General features: G+C 40.7%; 1 protein-coding gene across 1 annotated transcript in view; it reads right to left on the bottom strand.

The window, feature by feature from the left end:
• Positions 1 to 19600, bottom strand: part of LOC307251117 (uncharacterized protein) — a 51729-nt gene that overhangs the window by 20534 nt on the left and 11595 nt on the right. The window contains exons 2-15 of the mRNA XM_080028438.1: positions 16942 to 17027; positions 15246 to 15339; positions 14577 to 14693; positions 14016 to 14120; positions 13493 to 13597; positions 9682 to 9760; positions 9320 to 9521; positions 6166 to 8059; positions 5903 to 6073; positions 5209 to 5379; positions 4513 to 4683; positions 3932 to 4105; positions 3008 to 3054; positions 2368 to 2911 (exon numbers count right to left, since the gene is read on the bottom strand). Of these exons, the coding sequence (XP_079884564.1) occupies positions 2368 to 2911; positions 3008 to 3054; positions 3932 to 4105; positions 4513 to 4683; positions 5209 to 5379; positions 5903 to 6073; positions 6166 to 8059; positions 9320 to 9521; positions 9682 to 9760; positions 13493 to 13597; positions 14016 to 14120; positions 14577 to 14693; positions 15246 to 15307 (3842 nt within the window). The 5' untranslated portion in view covers positions 15308 to 15339; positions 16942 to 17027. The remainder of the gene's footprint in view (positions 1 to 2367; positions 2912 to 3007; positions 3055 to 3931; positions 4106 to 4512; positions 4684 to 5208; positions 5380 to 5902; positions 6074 to 6165; positions 8060 to 9319; positions 9522 to 9681; positions 9761 to 13492; positions 13598 to 14015; positions 14121 to 14576; positions 14694 to 15245; positions 15340 to 16941; positions 17028 to 19600) is intronic.

Below are 19600 nucleotides of genomic sequence, written 5' to 3'. Positions count from 1 at the left end.
AAAGAGCTTCAAACCAGTTTTACATTTAAACTGTGAGAGTCTCTTGGCTGAAGGAGGCAAAGCTTAATGATCATAACAGTTCAATAAGAAACACAATGGAAACATTACAGTATCACATGTTTATTATTTTAGACTTCTATCAGAAAGTCTGCTCTTGGCCTGAACACGAGGAGCATATTGAGTTGAGTTCTAAAAATAAAATAAAACATTTAAATTAAATGATACTTTAAAAAAAAATCCAAGAATAAAATCTTTTTTTAATCTTCCATTGTAGCGATATGAAGAAGAAAAAATAAATAAAAGTTCAGCTGGTGTGCTGAATAAATAAATAAATAATAATGTGATCAATTTGTATTTATTTATTTTATCATTTTGTTAATAAATTGTGAAAAGCAGAGTTTCTCGTGTGTTTTTGTCTTTTTTTAAAATATTTGTTATGAGATTTTTAAAGGTGCACTGTGTAGTTTCAGAGGAGGGGGGTTTGTTTACATTCACAGAGCCTGCAGATAGTTTACTTCGGGCGACCGTGGCTCAGGTGGTTAAGCGGGTTGGCCAATGATCCAAGGGTTGGCGGTTCGATCCCCGCTCTGCCACCTGTGTCATGGTTGTTGTGTCCCTGGGCAAGACACTTCACCCACCTTGCCTGGTGTGAATGTGTATGACTGCTGTATGTTTGAGGTGGTGGTCGGAGGGGCCATAGGTGCTGAATGGCAGCCACGCTTCCGTCAGTCTGCCCCAGGGCAGCTGTGGCTACTATGGTAGTTTACCACCACCAGTATGAATGAATGGAACCTGGAACCCTGTAAAGTGCCTTGAAAAGCGCTATATAAATCCAATCCATTATTACTTAACATATTTTCTCTACATGTAATTCTTAGTATTGAATAATTCTATCATCATAAATCAAATTATTTGAGGAACCTGGAACCAAACGTTAAGACTAGAATATGTTTGTAAACCAAACTGTGGGCCCTGCTGCTGTAAACAACAACAGTGAAACAGTAACTTTTCAGGAAGCTTTCTAACTTCAAACAGTGTTCCATGGATCACATTTTCCTGTGAGGAAAGTTTGTTTATTCAGTTATGAGAATAAACCTTAGAAAATGTTTCACTTCTCTGACACACACAGAGTTGCATAGTGCACCTTTAACACCAATAAAAAACCATTATGTTTATAATACAAATGGAGAAAAACATTTTTATTTTATTACGTATTTTTATTTATTATGTTATATTTACAACAGATACTTCAGTTAGTTGTTAAACACCATCACAGTCGAGTGGCGCACAGGTTCACAGTCCATCTGTGAAAAAGAGAAATATTCCACAGTCCGGGGAAATGAAGCTCGATGTCCCACTCACACAGTTCAGTCTGAAGAGTTTGATCAGTTCTCTGATCCAGACTGAAGTTGTTATTGACGATCTTACCGTCCAGTTAACTCCAGAGGAAAGGGAAAGAGAATGCACAATCTGATGATCAATATGGATCGATAGGATACTTTTCCTACTCATCCGCCCCACAATGCATTGCGTCTTTTCAAACGATAAGGATGTTTTTTTTTAAATTCTTTATTGCTTCTGTGTACTTCAGTGTAAACGGTCCGACGAACCTCGCATACACAATGGATGGTTAAGTAGACAGTATGAAGTACAACACATTTTATTTTAAAAGATATGTGCAGGCAGGAGAAGTTAGTTTTTTGTGGCTCTCTTCTTTTCTTTTGGGGTTTTGCATTCATGTACCTGTTCCTTTAATTTTTAACCTTTTTATTTCTACAGGTAAATCCCATTGAGACCGGAGACTCTTTTTCAAGGGAGACCTTTTCCCATTCCCACGTTACCATTCACACACACCGATAGCAGCAGCAGCTACCACGCAGGGTGCAAGCTAACTATCAACAGTCACTCGTCACTAATCAGACACTTTCTATGTTTCTAGATACTGATTGGTTACTGGGTAATGGCCAAATCCCAGACTGACTGGAGGCTTGAGTCTTTGTTTTAGATAAAGATTGCTCCATAACCTCCTCAGCTTGTCTCAGTGGATTCTTCTATCCCTCAAACTTCACCTTCTGATCAAACAAATAAACTACAGAATATCTTCAATCAATGAACGTGTGCCGCTAGAATCAACAGAACCTAATAGTTCCTCGTAGCTTCTTTAATTACCAATGTTACTGCCAAACTAAACATGAAAGCTTCATACTGTATGTACAAGAATATCTCAACATTCTTCAAACTCTACGATCATGTTTCTTAATATTTCACTCTGACAGTTGAATCGTTTCAATCAATGAACTGATTCATTTGTTACAAAAACCTGAAAGATTTCTGTAACTGTGATCCTGTTCAGACTCTCCCTCCTACAGACGACACAGAGACACTGAGGCACCAGGTGAATAAACCCCAAACCCAACATAAAGAGGTTCAGTGAATGTGGTGTTGAAGGTGTGGATGTGGATCAGTGAGTCAGAGGAGACTGTGTAGAAGGACAGAGAGCCAGCAGGACAGTCCACATACACTGCTACTCTGTTAGAGACAGGGGAGGAGGAGATGGATGTTCTTATGTCATTGTGACAGACATAGTAACCACGAGGAACACGATCATCACGATCAGAGCAGCTCAGACTCCAGGACTGATCATTCCATCCAAACTCACAGTCTTTACTGTTTCCTTTCCTGCTGATTCCTCTGTAACTCACTGATATATAAATCCATCCTCTCCACTCGACCTCCCAGTAACGGCGACCAGTCAGCCCATTACTAAACAGCAGCTGAGGATAGAGGTCAAACCTCTCTGGATGATCAGAATATGGCTGCTTCACTTTCACCCGTGTTACCTTCCTGTTGTTGTCAGACAGTTTGAGGAATCTGTTCACTGTGTTTGTGTCCAGTGTGAGTTCACAGGAATCTGATGGAGAGAAAAAGACACAACACAACAGCAGTTATTAATCCATCATCTGTTAATTGACAGTTTGATGATTATGAACATTATAAAGACACTTACACTTCCTCGGACCTGGTCTCAGCCATTTGACTCCAGCAGGCTCCACCCTGAAAGGAGAGGGGGGGGGGGGGGGTTTGACCAGCATGTACTCTTTGCACACATGGACATTATATTAGCTTGTTGCTCTTTTCCAACTAAACTGTTATTCATTGATTCTTTTTATTTTTAATACACAGATAACTTTAATCCTATCTCAACATTTATTTGAAACCATCCCTGGCGTTTCCTCAATTCTTGTTTTTGTCACATGAATGTCGAATATATGTACAGTATGTACATGTTCAAAAGGGATAGGAAGAATTTAAAAACTTTTCTGGTCCTACACCCTCCTTAATATTAATAATTTACTTATTTTTTTCTTTTACTTTTTCTTTCTTTTTTTCAGGGTTTTCTTCAGTGTTATTTATTTATTAACCTATCTATTAGTCTTCTTACTTTCTGCTATATACAATATTTTGCAAACTCCCATTAGTTGATTATTTTATTTATTTTAAACTCAGTATTATTTATTTATTATTTTAACATTTATTTTAATCCAACTGCTCTGAGTTGGTCCTCTGGTGTTTCCTTACTTCTTATTTTATTTAGTCCACGTTTATAGAGGTCTGTTGGATGAAGTGTTTTAAGTGGCATTTTGGTAATGTTATACAATTCAAAACTATGTGACTATAAACAGCAAAGAGGGCAGTGCTTCTATACCTCATTAACTCAGTGCGGTGATTCATTACATTCATTTGTGAAACAGTTGTGAAACACATTCAGTGGTTTAAAACATAGCTGTAATGGATATGCAAACCGATGGGCTGATGTGCCAAGCAGAGCCGGCACATGTAAATAGAAAAACCTTATTGGTGTGTCAGGGTCATATGAGGAACTGTCTCCAGCTCTTCCTCCTCTATCAGACTGACAGCAGCCTCTTCATACCTGAGAGTGTCCAGTCTCCAGAGGAGACCGTCCCGTCCAGCTGACAGTAGCTCCACTCCTGAGGCTCCTGGATGGTTGTAGCTCAGGTCCAGCTCTCTCAGATGGGAGGGGTTGGAGCTCAGAGCTAAGGCCAGAGAAGCACAGCCTTCCTCTGTGATCAGACAACATGACAGACTACACACACACACACACACACACACACACACACACACACACACACACACACACACACACACACACACACACACACACACACACACACACACACACACACACACACACACACACACACACACAAACCATCTGAGAACTTGTGATGGTGAGTTTTAATTTGTTTTTGTACGTTTCAGTCCGGCTTTAAAGCCATGTTTATGATAAATGTTTAACATAATCTTTGGGATTTAATAATTCAACAATAAAAATTAAAAGGAGAGAAAGTTATGAAAATAACAGTTTTTGAAAATTAATTATTTGAGTCTAGAAACAATTGTCGAGCTTTTGATAAATCATTGTTACAGACAAAGTTTAAAATGTTAACTTGATGGTAAATGGTCATCTGTTGAAATGGTTGATAATCTGACCTGAGAGTTTCCAGTTTACAGTGTGGACTCTTCAGTGCAGCAGACAGATGCTTCACTCCTGAATCCTGCAGGTCGTTGTTACTCAGGTCCAGCTCTCTCAGACTAGAGGAGGAACTGAGAACTGAGGGCAGAGCTTCACAGCTTCTCTCTGAGAGGTTACAGCCACTCAGTCTGGAGAGACAACAGAAAGGTAAAGAGTAATACATTATTTAATTTGTTGAGTTAAAAGATCGCAGAGACGAAATAATGAACAAGGAGTGAAAAACATGTGTGTTAGTATGTCGAGTCTAGACTTCTGATTATTCTATATAACGTATAGTATAATCAGAATAGTTTTTCTTTTAATTCATGCATGATTACCAAACATAAAATTAGTTTCTTGTCCGCCTTTTTTGAAATGTATTTAGTTTAACATGTTCTGTTATACAATGTGTGAATCCGAACTAGAACTAAATACAATGGAAAATTCTATTTTCTGTTCTTTGAATTTGAAAATATTTTCAGGAGAAATTCCTAAACCCTGATGAGAGACTGTTAAATGTAATGGAGACAAACTGCAACTTAATCTGACCTGAGAGAAGTTTAATTAAAGAGGTTTTGATAAATCATTGTTGTAGACAAAGATTGAAAGGTTAATTTGTTAATGTAAATCAGATGTTTAATGGTCATCAGTTAAACTGGTTCATGAAGCCTGACCTGAGAGTTTCCAGTTTACAGTGTGGACTCTTCAGTGCAGCAGACAGATGCTTCACTCCTGAATCCTGCAGGTCGTTGTTACTCAAGTCCAGCTCTCTCAGACTAGAGGAGGAGCTGAGAACTGAGGACAGAGCTTCACAGCTTCTCTCTGAGAGGTTACAGCCACTCAGTCTGGAGAGACAACAGAAAGGTAAAGAGTAATACATTGTTTAATTTGTTGAGTTAAAAGATTGCAGAGACGAAATAATGAACAAGAGAGAGTGAGAAACGTGTGTTAGTATGTCGAGTCTGGACTTCTGATTATTCTATAACGTAGTATATAATCAGAATAGTTTTTCTTTTAATTCATGCATGATTACCAAACATAAAATATGTTTCTTGTCAGCCTTTTTATTTATTTATTTCATTTATAATGTTCTGTTATACAATGTGTAAACCCTAATACTAACTAAATACAATAGAAAATTCTATTTTCTGTTCTTTGAATTTGAAAATATTTTCAGGAGAAATTCTTAACCCTGATGAGAGGCTGTTAAATGTAATGGAGACAAATTGCAACTTAATCTGACCTGAGAGAAGTTTAATTAAAGAGCTTTTGATAAATCATTTTTGCAGACAAAGATTAAAAGGTTAATTTGTTAATGTAAATCAGATGTTAAATGGTCATCAGTTGAACTGGTGCATGAAGCCTGACCTGAGAGTCTCCAGTTTACAGTGTGGACTCTTCAGTGCAGCAGACAGATGCTTCACTCCTGAATCCTGCAGGTCGTTGTTACTCAGGTCCAGCTCTCTCAGACTAGAGGAGGAGCTGAGAACTGAGGCCAGAGCTTCACAGCTTCTCTCTGAGAGGTTACAGCCACTCAGTCTGGAGAGACAACAGTGACAAAAAGAATAATACATTACATTTTTTCAGTTAAAAGATGTCAGAGTATTTATTGATGGATAAATCCTACGTACAGAGCTTTGTTGGAGGCTTTGACCACTGGCAGCAGCCTCAGAAGAGCCTCCTCTGAAGCAGAGTATTTCTTCAGGTCAAACACGTCCAGATCTTCTCCTGATGACAGTAAGATGAAGACCAGAGCTGACCACTGAGCAGGAGACAGTTTATCTGTGGAGAGATCTCCTGAGCTCAGGGACTGTTGGATCTCCTCCACTAGAGAACGATCATTCAGTTCATTCAGACAGTGGAACAGATTGATGCTTTTCTCTGCAGAGGGAGTCTCCTCGATCTTCTTCTTGATGTACTTCACTGTTTTCTTGTTGGTGTCTGAGCTACTTCCTGTCTGTGTCAGCAGACCTCTGAGGAGCTTCTGATTGGTCTGCAGTGAAAGACCCAGGAGGAAGCGGAGGAACAAGTCCAGGTGTCCATTTGGACTCTGTAAGGCCTTGTCCACAGCACTCTGGTAGAACTGTGTCTCTGCAGATCCCTGGGATGTTTTTTGTTCTTCCACAGATCCATGGAAGGTTGATGGTCTGAAGAGTTTAGACCACCGGGATGTTTTTCTTTTTTGGTAGAACGGTGTCTCTGCAGATGCAACTGAGGTTGTTTGTTCTTCTGACAGCAGATTGACTCCAGAGTTGATGAACGTCAGATGGACATGAAGAGCAGCCAGAAACTCCTGAAAGCTCAGATGGACGAAGCAGAACACCTTGTCCTGGTACAGTCCCCTCTCCTCTTTAAAGATCTCTGTGAACACTCCTGAGACCACTGAGGCCTCTCTGATATCGATGCCACACTCTGTCAGGTCTGATTCATAGAAGATCAGGTTTCCTTTCAGCAGCTGCTCAAAAGCCAGTTTTCCCAGAGACTCGATCATCTTCCTGCTCTCTGGACTCCAGTGTGGATCTGTCTCAGCTCCTCCATCATACTTGACGTTCTTCAGTTTGGCCTGAACCACCAGGAAGTAGATGTACATCTCAGTCAGGGTCTTGGGCAGCTCTCCTCCCTCTCCGGTCTTCAACACATCCTCCAGAACTGTAGCAGTGATCCAGCAGAAGACTGGGATGTGGCACATGATGTGGAGGCTTCGTGATGTCTTGATGTGGGAGATGATTCTGCTGGCCTTCTCCTCATCATCTCTGTATCTCTTCCTGAAGTATTCCTCCTTCTGTGGGTCAGTGAACCCTCTGACCTCTGTCACCATGCCAACACAGTCAGGAGGGATCTGATTGGCTGCTGCAGGTCGTGTGGTTATCCAGAGGCGAGCAGAGGGAAGCAGTCTCCCCCTCATGAGGTTTGTCAGCAGCACATCCACTGAGGTGGACTCTGTAACATCAGTCAGGATCTCATTGTTGTGGAAGTCCAGAGGAAGTCGACACTCATCCAGACCATCAAAGATGAACACAACCTGGAAATCTTCAAAGCTGCAGATTCCTGCTGCTTTGGTTTCAGTGAAGAAGTGATGAACAAGTTCCACCAAGCTGAACTTTTTCTCTTTCAACATATTCAGCTCTCTGAAAGTGAATGGAAATGTGAACTGTATGTCCTGGTTGGTTGTATTTTCTGCCCAGTCCAGAGTGAACTTCTGTGTTAAGATTGTTTTCCCAATGCCAGCCACTCCCTTTGTCATCACTGTTCTGCTTGGTTCATCTCTTCCAGGTGGGGCTTTAAAGATGTCTTCTTGTCTGATGGTTGTTTCTGGTCTGCCTGGTTTCCTGGATGCTGTTTCAATCTGTCTGACCTCATGTTCATCATTGACCTCTCCAGTCCCTCCCTCTGTGATGTAGAGCTCTGTGTAGATCTGATTCAGAAGGGTTGGGTTTCCTGCTTTAGCGATCCCCTCAAACACACACTGGAATTTCTTCTGCAGGTTGGACTTTAGTTCACGCTGACAAAATCCAGAATTACTTCCTGAATGAACACACAAGAGATAAGAACGAGTCAACAAGAGTCAACTGTACAAATAATGGCCGAGTTTCCCAGATTCGTTAAGAGCCTCTTTGGAGCTAAGTACTTCTTTGGAGCGCTCTTAAGAACGCTGTGAAAGAAGAATGTTTCCCAGATTCGTTCTTAGCGAAATAAGTTCTTTCACTAAGACGTAAGTGTAAGATGGAGCTGACCCACTCTTACAACCTTCTTAGCGACCAAATCGTCAGTGATCAAATAGGGCAAGGAGCATCATGGCTGACCCATCCCACCCCGGCCACAGCCATTTCCAACTCCTCCCTTCCGGTAGGAGATACAGGTCCCTTGGGAGCCAAACAAACAGGCTACGGAACACCTTTTACCCCTGGGCTATTCGCCTATTAAATGCCTGAAGTTTTTAGGAACATATCAACCTCTTCTGAGGTCCAACAACCCCCAGCCCCTACCCCTTTACCACCAGTCACCAAGCAAGCACTGATCACTAAACCTTAAACCCACAACCACCACATCACCCATATCAACTCTCAGGCCTGAAGGCTGAAATAAATAAACAGAACCAGCAGATGTAGGCTACATGTAACGTCCTGCACACTATGAGTATTGCTGCAGTGTCCGGGTGCTTTACCTGAGAGTCTGACACTGGAATGCTGTTGAAAGGGCGCACAATACGCACACATCATTAACTTACGCTTAGATAAATTACAAATTGCCTGGGACTGGGCTGCCGCTTTCTTCCACTTTCACATGTGTTTGTCTATATCCACGGGGTATATATGCGCAAATGGGCTTGATTACTACTCGGATACACTTGTTGCCACACACACATCCGCACCCACACCCCCACACACACACACGTTACATGCGTAGCCTAATTCCACCTGTGTGGGGGAGATAAAGAGGTGGGTGATCGATTCGCCTGGCATCGATTTATTCAGTTTAGCACGACCGCGGTGGACAGCTCCCACTAAAGAGCTTCTTTCGCTTCATCTTACGCGTTCTCCAAAGAAGGCACTTAAGATGGCATCTGGGAAACAACCGTATGTTAGCGCTCCTTCTTAGGCGAACCCTTCTTTCGACCCTTCTTTCGTCCCAAAGAACGATCGAATCTGGGAAACGCGGCCAATATCAATGAGGGATTCATGATGAAAATATGAATGCACACAAACATTTGTCCCTCCATCTCTTGAGACTTAAATAAATGTCTCATTTCATCATCATGTTAAACCTTTAGAAAAATCCTCTTACTGCTCCACAGAAGGTCAGCCAGCTCCTCCTGCTTCATTCTCCTCAGGAAGTCCAGTGTGATCTTCAGAAATGCCTCTCTGCTGCTGCTCTGCTCCTCATCCTCACTCTGACCCTCTAAGCATTCTGGGTAATCTGGACTCAGAAGCTTCTGCATCTTCTTCAGCTCGTTCTTCACAAACGTGACGATGTTTTCCTCCAGCAGCTGGAACAGAATATTATATGAACGACACGATCAAACTAAAATCATGTAGCAAACATCAGATCCATGTTGGACAGACTGACAGTCCGCTGGTCTAAACAGTTAAACATGGAGGTTGTTGTGAACAGAACAGATGGAAAGAAGTTGTTGTACATGTACAGACCCTGAATATTGAGTCCAGGTGTGTTTGATGCTGCTGGTCAGACCGACCACTGGGAACCTCTGAGATCTCCTGATCGACTCTGTGGAGAAAACATGAAGAACTAGAACTGCAAGCAGTTATTAGGGGGCCAAGCCTCTGACGCAACTCGTCGTCAACCGCTGCGCCGGCCGCTCACTTCACGGATTCTGTGGATGTAAAGTTTTTGACTGTGGGATGTTCGGTGTGGGAGTTGTATAGGTATTGCTGTTTACAAGATACACATTTTGTGTGCTTTTGGCGCCCCCTTATGGATGAATTTCGCAAAACTGCCACGGTAGAACGATGCAGCTCAAGTCACAGAACAAGTGGATCTCAAGTTTTTTAATGTGCGATGTTTGTTTGGCGAGTTATGAGCAAAAGCAGATTGTCAGCCTTGACAAAATGGCGGCCGGAGCTAACTACACAATGTAATGTCAATGGACATGCTAGCTGCGATTAGCATTTGCGCCAAAACTCTTTGATGGAGAAAAAAAAATTATCTAATTTTATGAATATGTCCCGCCCACATTAATATTTCTTGGTCATATTTTTTATATAGACTCGGGTATGCCCCTTGATGGTTTCCCTTGAGTTTTAAGAAAATTCCTTTGGCCAATTAGGAGATATAAAATGTCCTCGTTTATGGCGCCCCCTTATGGCGAAATTTTCTGATTTTTTTTTTAACGCAACTAAGGGGCCACTCACACTAGTGCCGCGGCCCCGTGCCAAAGCTCATTAGCATACTAAAGTCTAGAACGTTTGGCTAGTGTGACCACGCCAAAAGTATTCCAGCACGGAACAGCCCCTTGTGCCGTGGCCAAAGTACAGATGCTAATGAGATGACACGCGCACAAGCAAGCACACAGGCGGCGTTCCTGACGTGAATTTATTAAGGATGCATTGTCCGTTAACATCCGCTGCCTTACTAGTCGGCACCAGAATTGCCCACCACTTGGACTTGTAGCTATAATGTGTGAGAATTAACGTGTGTGTAAGCCTAGGTGTGGGCTAATAAAAGAGGGAGAGAGCTAATTAGGTCGGCTCAGAAAGCACAGCAAAAAGGTTTTCGTGTTTACTCACGTTCGTCAGATGATTTTTTTTCTTTTTCCTCCCGTCAGCTGTCATAACTGCATTTACGCATGGCGGTGGAGACGCACCCAAAACAACACACCGCGGCCCAGTGATAAGGAAACAGTAGCCTACACTAAGGTTTAACAAGAAACTTTATAAAGACACTTAAAAAAACGATCTCTGCCCATACAAAAAGTTCTGACTTGGATTTGATGGAGCGATCGATGTGTACAAAACCATCCGGATACATATGGTCTGATGACGGGCCGTTATATTAATAATAAACAGCGGACTGCACAAATATGAGACTGTCCACCGCGACCTATTACGTCAAGGCTACATTTTTAAAAAAACAATAGCTTAAGGATTCTCGTTGCTCTAATGTGGAAGTGGAATATTTGATGCAAATTTGGCCGGATGAAAATATTCACAAACAGTCGTATAGCCTACAAGTAGACTAAGCTCCAAATCCTAAACGTGCACGGTGACGTAGGCAAGGTGCAAGTGTGCCCAGGCCACGAGCAGTGTGAGCACGGGCCTGCGGGGGAAGTGGGGAGGGGGGGGGAATCGTGCTGAATCGTGCTGAGCACGGAACAGGCAAACGGCACTAGTGTGAGTGCGCCCTAAGAGTAGCACCAACATATGGCTAAAATTTGGACTTGATACGATGTATAGTTTTGGATTTATGAATCAATTTGAATTTCAAATATTCAAAGGGCTACCGTTTCGTCATCGAAGGTCGTATAAAAATTTTTTTGAACAAGAACAATTGTGGGAGGAGAAGCGAAAAGTCAGTTTTTCAGTTTTTGCGAAAAATCGTTCCATACGCAAATGGGCGTGGCCTATGCCAAAAGATGCAGCTCACTCCAGTGAATCTGTGGATATAAAGTTTTTGACTGTGGGATGTTCGGTGTGGGAGCTATGACCCCAAACGCGTTTTCCTTTGTTTTAGTTAGGGGGCCAAGCCCGAGCAGGAGCTGGGACCGCGTTTTTGCAGAGCAACGCGGTTCCCAAGCCCTAATGAGGCAGGGAACCCTATTGTTTTTGTAAGGATTATTATTTTTATTATACTTCACTCCCTAAAACTGTGTCCACAGCCCAAACCGTAAAGGGACATGCCAATTGCATGACTAGATCCAGGTCCGTGAATTCTCGTCATGGTTGTTGTGTTCTTGGGCAAGACACTTCACCCACCTTGCCTGGTGTGAATGTGTATGACTGCTGTATGTTTGAGGTGGTGGTATGAGGGGCCGTTGGCGCAGAATGGCAGCCACGCTTCCGTCAGTCTGCCCCAGGGCAGCTGTGGCAACTATGGTAGTTTACCACCACCAGTATGACTGTGTGTGAATGAATGGAAGCTGGAACCGTGTAAAGCGCTTTTATTCCTTAAGGAATAAAGCGCTATATAAATCCAATCCATTATTATGAATACATACGGTAAGGTTATTTTGGTTCCCTTCAGAAATGTTCAAAGTAGAAATGCAAATTATTGAGTGCCAAACCAAATCAGACTGAACTGGAAACAGTAATTAATCTGCACTTCAACCAGAACACAGTAGTTATACTGAGCATTTCAGAACCGTGATGAAAATAAACAGTTAAAACATGAATCAGTGATATTCAAATGTTAGTAAAAGTTTACCTCTCTGCAGCAGGTTGTTGTCCTTTAAAATCAATGAATGTAACTATGGTGACATCAAAGCCCCTACGTAACTATGGGGACATCATAGCAGCTACGTAACTATGGTGACATCATAGCAGCTACGTAACTATGGGGACATCAAAGCAGCTACGTAACTATGGGGACATCAAAGCAGTAGGAAACAGTGTAGCCGCCAATTCATTCAATTAAGAGGAAAAACGCCTCACAATAGAGAAAGGGCAACAACGGAAAAAATCTCCACTCTTGCACACGGTGGTTATTGTCTTTGTGGCACAGATTCTGACGATGTTGACCAATCAACGGACTGCAGTGTGTGTAGCTCCGCCCTCTTGGGACATCTTTGTACCCAGACCAATGGGGGACCAGAATACATACGGTAAGGTTATTTTGGTTCCCTTCAGAAATGTTCAAAGTAAACGCAAATGATTGAGTGCCAAACCAAACCAGACTGAACTGTGTAATGGGAAATATTGATGTCTCCTGGCTAACAAATATAGAATATTGTATTTCTCTGAATAATACTAAACTGTTGCTGTTTTTAACAGTGTCTGCATTTAGAAACTTCCAAATCCCCCTCTCCACCTACTATGTGTATTCCACACCTACACCCAGCCTATTGTTTTCAGACTGTCTCCACCCCCACCCCCTCCCCCCCTCATCCTCAGACAGGTTACGGGACTCCTGTTTGCATTGTGTGTGACTGTACCTATTGTTTAAGTATAAACCAATTACATGACAAAGATGGTGTCATGTGGTTGATGCTTTGTGTAAATGGTTTAAATGACTGTTTTCACCTGAAGAGTATCTTTTCGTACTGCAACCCTCGCTGTGCAAGACGAAAAGATCCTTGCGAGAAAACCATTGAATTGAATAAACTCTCATGCTTAATCTTTATACAGCAAATATTGTCTGATATAACTTTTCTCACAACAACTGGAAACAGTAATTAATCTGCACTCCAACCAGAACACAGTAGTTATACTGAGCATTTCAGAACCGTGATGAAAATAAACAGTAAAAACATGAATCAGTGATATTCAAATGTTAGTAACAGTTTACCTCTCTGAGGTAGACGGTTGTTGTCCTTTAAAATCAAGAAAATAATCTTTTGACCGGTCGCTCTTGAAGGACAAACAGCTGGCTCCAGGTCCAGGAGAGTCTGGTCTGTTGAACACAACACACACACACACACACACACACACACACACACACACACACACACACACACACACACACACACACACAGGTATTTGAAAGTGAATAATGATTGTTGAGTGGTTTGGAAGCTGAGCTATGTTTCATTATGTGTTTTGGGACCAAACAGTTTTAGGAACGTTTTTGAAAGGAACTATGAAATGGTTCCTGCGGTCCCCAAACGCACTTTAACAATAAAAACAAAAAGTGCGACATAATATATATTTGACCAAACCAGGTCCAGTGTTGAACTGAAGCCAAAGGTTGAAGACCTGTTACACTGAGCAGCTTTCACATGTGGGAATATAAATTAACGTGAGGAGAACCGTGCTGAAAATAAACAGTTAAAACATGAATCAGTGATATTTAAATGTTAGTAACAGTTTACCTCTCTGCAGCAGACGGTTTTTGTCTTTTAAAATCATAGAAATGATCCTTTGAGTTGTTGCTCTTTAAGGACAAACAGCTGGCTCCAGGTCCAGGAGAGTCTGGTCTGTTGAACACAACACACCACACACACACACACACACACACACACACACACACACACACACACACACACACACACACACACACACACACACACACACACACACACACACACACAGAGAGAGAGAGCTTTGAGAGTGAATAATGACGGTGCAGTGATTTGAGTCATGGACAGATCCTCATGTCACCTCTGAGCCTTTTTAAAGTGTTTTATGTTGGAAATCTTGCCCTCCCTCTGGTATAGATTGATCATTAGCCCTGTAGTAAAAACATACAAGACCCCAGAGTCCCCCTAAATTATAGAATAAGTAGTCTATTGAGTACAGTATAAACATAGACCTCTATACTTAATTTAAGACTAACAACATTTATTGAGAAGACAAATTTAAATAAAAAACTGAAAATAAACAAACAGTTAAGACATGAATTTAGAGATATTCAAATCTTAGTGACAGATGACCTCTCTGCAGCAGACAGTTGTTGTCCTTTAAAATTAATCCAATAATCTTTTGAGTCATCACTCTTAAAGGACAAACAGCTGGCTCCAGGTCCAGGAGAGTCTGGTCTCTGATTGATCCTGTAAAAAAAACAACAACAACAACATTGATAAATAAATCCAAAAAGATTCATTAAGTCTAAAGTGATAAATTAACTTGAATATTCTTGTAGACAGACTAGTATTAACTTGTTGTAGTGTTAGTAAATGGACAGAGAGCAGGAAAGCATAAAATCGTTTGACGCATCAACAGCTGACGCCTCCGATATAGACTGCAGGAAGTTTATCAGCGGAAACAAGTCATAGGCTGTGTTGTAAAAGCCCTACTAACGTCCTCCCCCCTACATACTCAACATGTATATACTACATACTGTCTACTTAACCATCCATTGTGTATGCAAGGTTAGTCGGTTTACACTGAAGTTTACAGAAGCAATAAAGATTTTTTTTTAACTTCCCTGTCGTTTTAAAAGATGCAATGCATTGTGGGGCGGTTGAGTAGGAAAAGTAACCTATCGATCCATACACAAAATCTTCCAGGAAGTTAGTACTCATCCGGGCATTTCTCGCCTACACAAACTCGCATACACAACCACAACATACTCAAATTGACGTCAAAATTCTACATGTCACCTCTGAGCTTTGGTCTGGCCGCCATGTTCCCCTCCCTCCTCTGTGTCCTCACTCTGATCCATAGCAGAGCCCACACCTTCACACACACTTTCACCTGGAGAGAAAACACATCAACATCAACTGAAATCCTCTTTTCTATCACCACTCCTGTAAACTTCACAGAGATTGTAATAGAAAAGTATTAAAGTAATTAGTGATAGCTTTATCTACCGTTGTTTTAAAAAACAAGAGAATTGACTAAAATCGTCAATAGAACAGTGGCATCTGTTGGTTGCGCATTCCGTCAGTTTTATTTATTTATTTATTTGTTAGGGACAGTGTTTGTTATTGAACAGCTGTAACAATTACAGCTGTTAAAATGCCAGATTTTAGCAAAGTGCTAGTTTACATCTGTTGTCCCTAGGCAGGCAGAGAAAGACAAGTTACAAATAGAATACATATACAAATACAAAGGCACAAATAACACAAGAAAGGTTTTGCCCGTCAGCACAACATTTTGGGGGGCTGCAGGGGATATGTTCCCCTCATTATTAGAAGAGATATTTTTATTGGGTCCGGTCCTTGAGTGCAACTGATTTTCATTGTATGTTCTGTACAATGACAATAAAGATTGTAATTTAATCGAACTTTGTCTCCATCAAAAAAATTAGAACGACAATCCCCTTCTCCCTAAAATAAGCACAAATAACACTTCATCATCAGCTGTTGAACTTCTACTATCAGGCCACTAGATGGCGCCAGGAAGCTGCAGTGAAGTGAAGACATTTGAAGTTTTAATTGTGGATGTGTTTCAACATTTGTTAAATTGTTAAAACAGTCCTGGATCGGATACACTCTACCTCCATGTGCGCACGACATGCTCTTGTGCAATTTAAAGTAGTACATCGTATCCACATGTCTAAAACTAAATTAGCTCGTATGTTCCCCGATGTAGACCCGACCTGTGATAGCTGTAAGAGCGCACCGGCATCACTCTTTCACATGTACTGGTTGTGTCCCACCTTGACTGAGTTCTGGACATCAGTTTTTCAAACAATTTCTGAAGTACTTCAGCATCAAATTGAGCCGAACCCTTACACTGCAATGTTTGGCATTGCTCCAAATCCGGGCTTGCCTAAAGTGAAGTTGAAGGTACTGGCCTTCACTTCATTACTTGCTCGTAGGGCTATCTTACTCAAGTGGAAAGATCCTGCTCCTCCTTCCCACTCACATTGGATTAGAGACATTATGTCATGTATGAATTTAGAGAAAATACGTTATACTACCCAGAGATCCGAGAATAAATTTGACAGACTTTGGCGCCCCTTCCTAAATTATTTTAAAAAACCAACAACAACAATACAAGAGTAGCTTTTTTATTTTTTTTATTTTTATTTTTTTCATATCGATTGTTTATTTGTTTCTTGTAGCGTGTATTTCGTTTATGTAAAATTTTAACATTGTGTATTGTTTTTTTATTTATTTATTTTTTGATGCAGGATTGTTTGTGGTTGGGTGTGGGGGTGGGATATGGGCGGGGTGTGTTCGGGGGAAGAAAAAAGGGGAAAAACTAAATCATTGTACTGTATTTGCTTTGCAAATCTTTTGATGAATAAAAAAAACCTTTGAAACAAATTGTTAAAACAAAACCTCAACTAAACTAAATGTTGTAACAGGTTGAGCTACCCAGCAGTGTGTAAAGTAGTTTGTATTCTACCTGTGTGAGCCACGTCACTATCAGATCATTTCAAACGTCCTCTGTGTTCATACAGCTGACCTCCAGCAGATGGCGCCACCTGGTTTCTACAGAGAAACAGAACATGAAGAGTGAAGTACAGCAGGCCTGTATGTACAACAATCAATATTTACTTATTGAAACAACTTGTAATTCAATGTTTTGGATCTTATTTGTTTGTGAAATTATGTTGAAAATGTGTCTATGCAATATGATACAGCTTCCAAAGAACTTCCAGAGAGGAGTTATAGTTAAACATTACAGTTTTTCACAATTGCTTAAACACATTTCCTGATAGACTACCTCACTTTTTCAAAACCCTAAACCCAAATTTCAAAACTCAAACACAAAATGCAAAATCCTTCACTTCTCTTGCAAAAGCACACTTTACCCTCAAAACAGTGTTAACTCTTCACTAAATGGTGTTTTCTTTTCAAATGACAAACACACACATCATATGACTAGACATTTCTAGCAGTCATTGAACACTGGTGTGAAGAATGGAAAACACTGTAGTATAAATGCAAAACACTATATGAATGTTTTATCAGTAGAATTATGCCTTTGCATGTTCATACACTTTCACCTATAGTAGCAACAAATACTTTTTGCCAAATGCTAACACACATGTTGCAGAATAGTTTATTTTGCCATTTCAAACATACACAATGAATAGGTAGGACTGCAGTTCAAGCAATTCAGTGTGTCATCATAAACTAAGAAACAATTACAGTAGAATAAAAAAAACAGTGTTGTAAGGAATCGGGTGGTTGGATTATGAATCCTTTTATGGATACCGCCTCCTGTTTGCATCTGGCCACATCGCCTCATCAACATCACGCTCAATGTCTTCCTTTGAGAAGCAACAGGGAAATGATCACCTGATATCCAGACTAAATCTCCTAATTATGGAGCGACTCAGGTTGGGCTGCACTCTCTGTCCAGGCTCCCTCATTGATAGGCCATGATCTATAACATAGTCCACTATAGTGTCTCTGTTGTATGTGTCTCCTTCTGTTGCCTTCTTTGTCCTTGTCCTCCTGTCACTCTCTCTCCTCCTCTTCCCCTGACTCTGACTGTCTCACAAAGGAGCTGAGCTCACCTGGGGTCTATCTGTAGTGCTAAGGTTTAGACTGATTGGTTTTCAATTAGTTTAATTTTTTTTCAAGAAGTATGTTGGAGAATTTCAAACACAGCGCAAAGCATATATCGTGTTTGTAGGGTTGGAGCTTTGGTTTAGGGCATGGTTGCAAAAGTTAGAGGTTGTGATGCTGTGGTCATAGCAGTCACTTTTAGTGTTTACAGTATTCGGCAAAAACTGTATTTGTACCAAAATGTGCAGTCTGCTGTAAATCACAGCAAACAGGAGCTCATCTCTGACCCTTCTATAGCTAACTGCATAAAAGCCTTTTGAGTTTAGAAATTTGATTGGCAGTGTGTTCTGTGTGATCACCAAGAGAGAGAATCCAGGAAGAGTGTGCAATATATAGAAACTTGTGTGTAATGTTGTGAAAAATGTGTGTTCTGGAATGAAAATATGAGTCTAAGGCAGGAAATGTGTTTGGAGTTCAGCAGAATTGGTTAAGCAGTTGGTAAATTAGTTTCAGATTGTGCACATTGTGTCTGATGTTCCAAAAAATGTGTTTAAACAATTGTGAAAAACTGTAATCTGAGTGAGATAAAATGGGTTAAAGTCCAAGGCACAGTAGATTATTGTCTTTATATTGACAGTTGGACAGTATAATGGCATACAGGTAGCACTCCCACTGACATGGACTGAACCATCTCCCCAAATTACAAAGGATTTAGTGGATTTGGGTTTATTAAAGGGGCTTTAACATGTGATATTTTAGTGTTTTGGGGGAAATGAGGCGAGTCTTCCCAGAATGCCTTGAGACACTGTTTTGGGAGTAAAATTTACGTTTTCTTATTCTTCTAAATGTTGACTGTTATCCACCACAGTTTAATAAAGTTTATTTGTTTATGTTTTTTAATTACAAGTGTTGGTGATACATTACAGTTGACAACATGGTTCAACATTTTGAACTGTGTCAGATTAGTCACGTAGTTGGTGAGTTTCTGCCTTTATGAATAAAGTATCTTCTATCTGTCTATCTTTTGTTGATGACAAATGTTAATTATAAAAGCAGAATTGTATTAAACACAAGCAACTCTTTGCACATACTTGCATTAGGAAACTCAAGCTTGCACAATATGTTCTGTATTTCCCCTTCTTCTGTTCTGTATTTCTGTAACCGTTTCTGCTTTTTTAGTTTACAGTTTTTTACGATCCCACAAACACTAAAATCAAAAGTATGACACAATTATCAAAACCTTAAACTCAAGAAGCAAACCATTGGCCCATATGTGCACCACTATAAGCACAAAGTCAGCCTCACACTTTTTGCAAAACAATACACACAGTGATTTGCAAAACACTAAACACACTTAAACACATTAGACACAGGAGGATATCATGATGTCACCTCATTGCAATTCCAAAGCACTGACTGTCAAACTACCAAACACATGAGCCAGTCAGTAAACACAGCCATTAGGTGCGCAAACACATGATTGCTTTATTCTAAACACTCCAATCAGGTTCAAGCACTATACAAATGGAGCAGGTAAGTTCACCTGC

Source organism: Ammodytes marinus (genome assembly GCF_949987685.1).
Source record: "Ammodytes marinus genome assembly, chromosome: 5".
Taxonomy (NCBI): domain Eukaryota; kingdom Metazoa; phylum Chordata; class Actinopteri; order Uranoscopiformes; family Ammodytidae; genus Ammodytes; species Ammodytes marinus.
The sequence above is the reverse complement of the archived record's forward strand: the minus strand, read 5'-3'. Positions and strand labels throughout refer to the sequence as shown.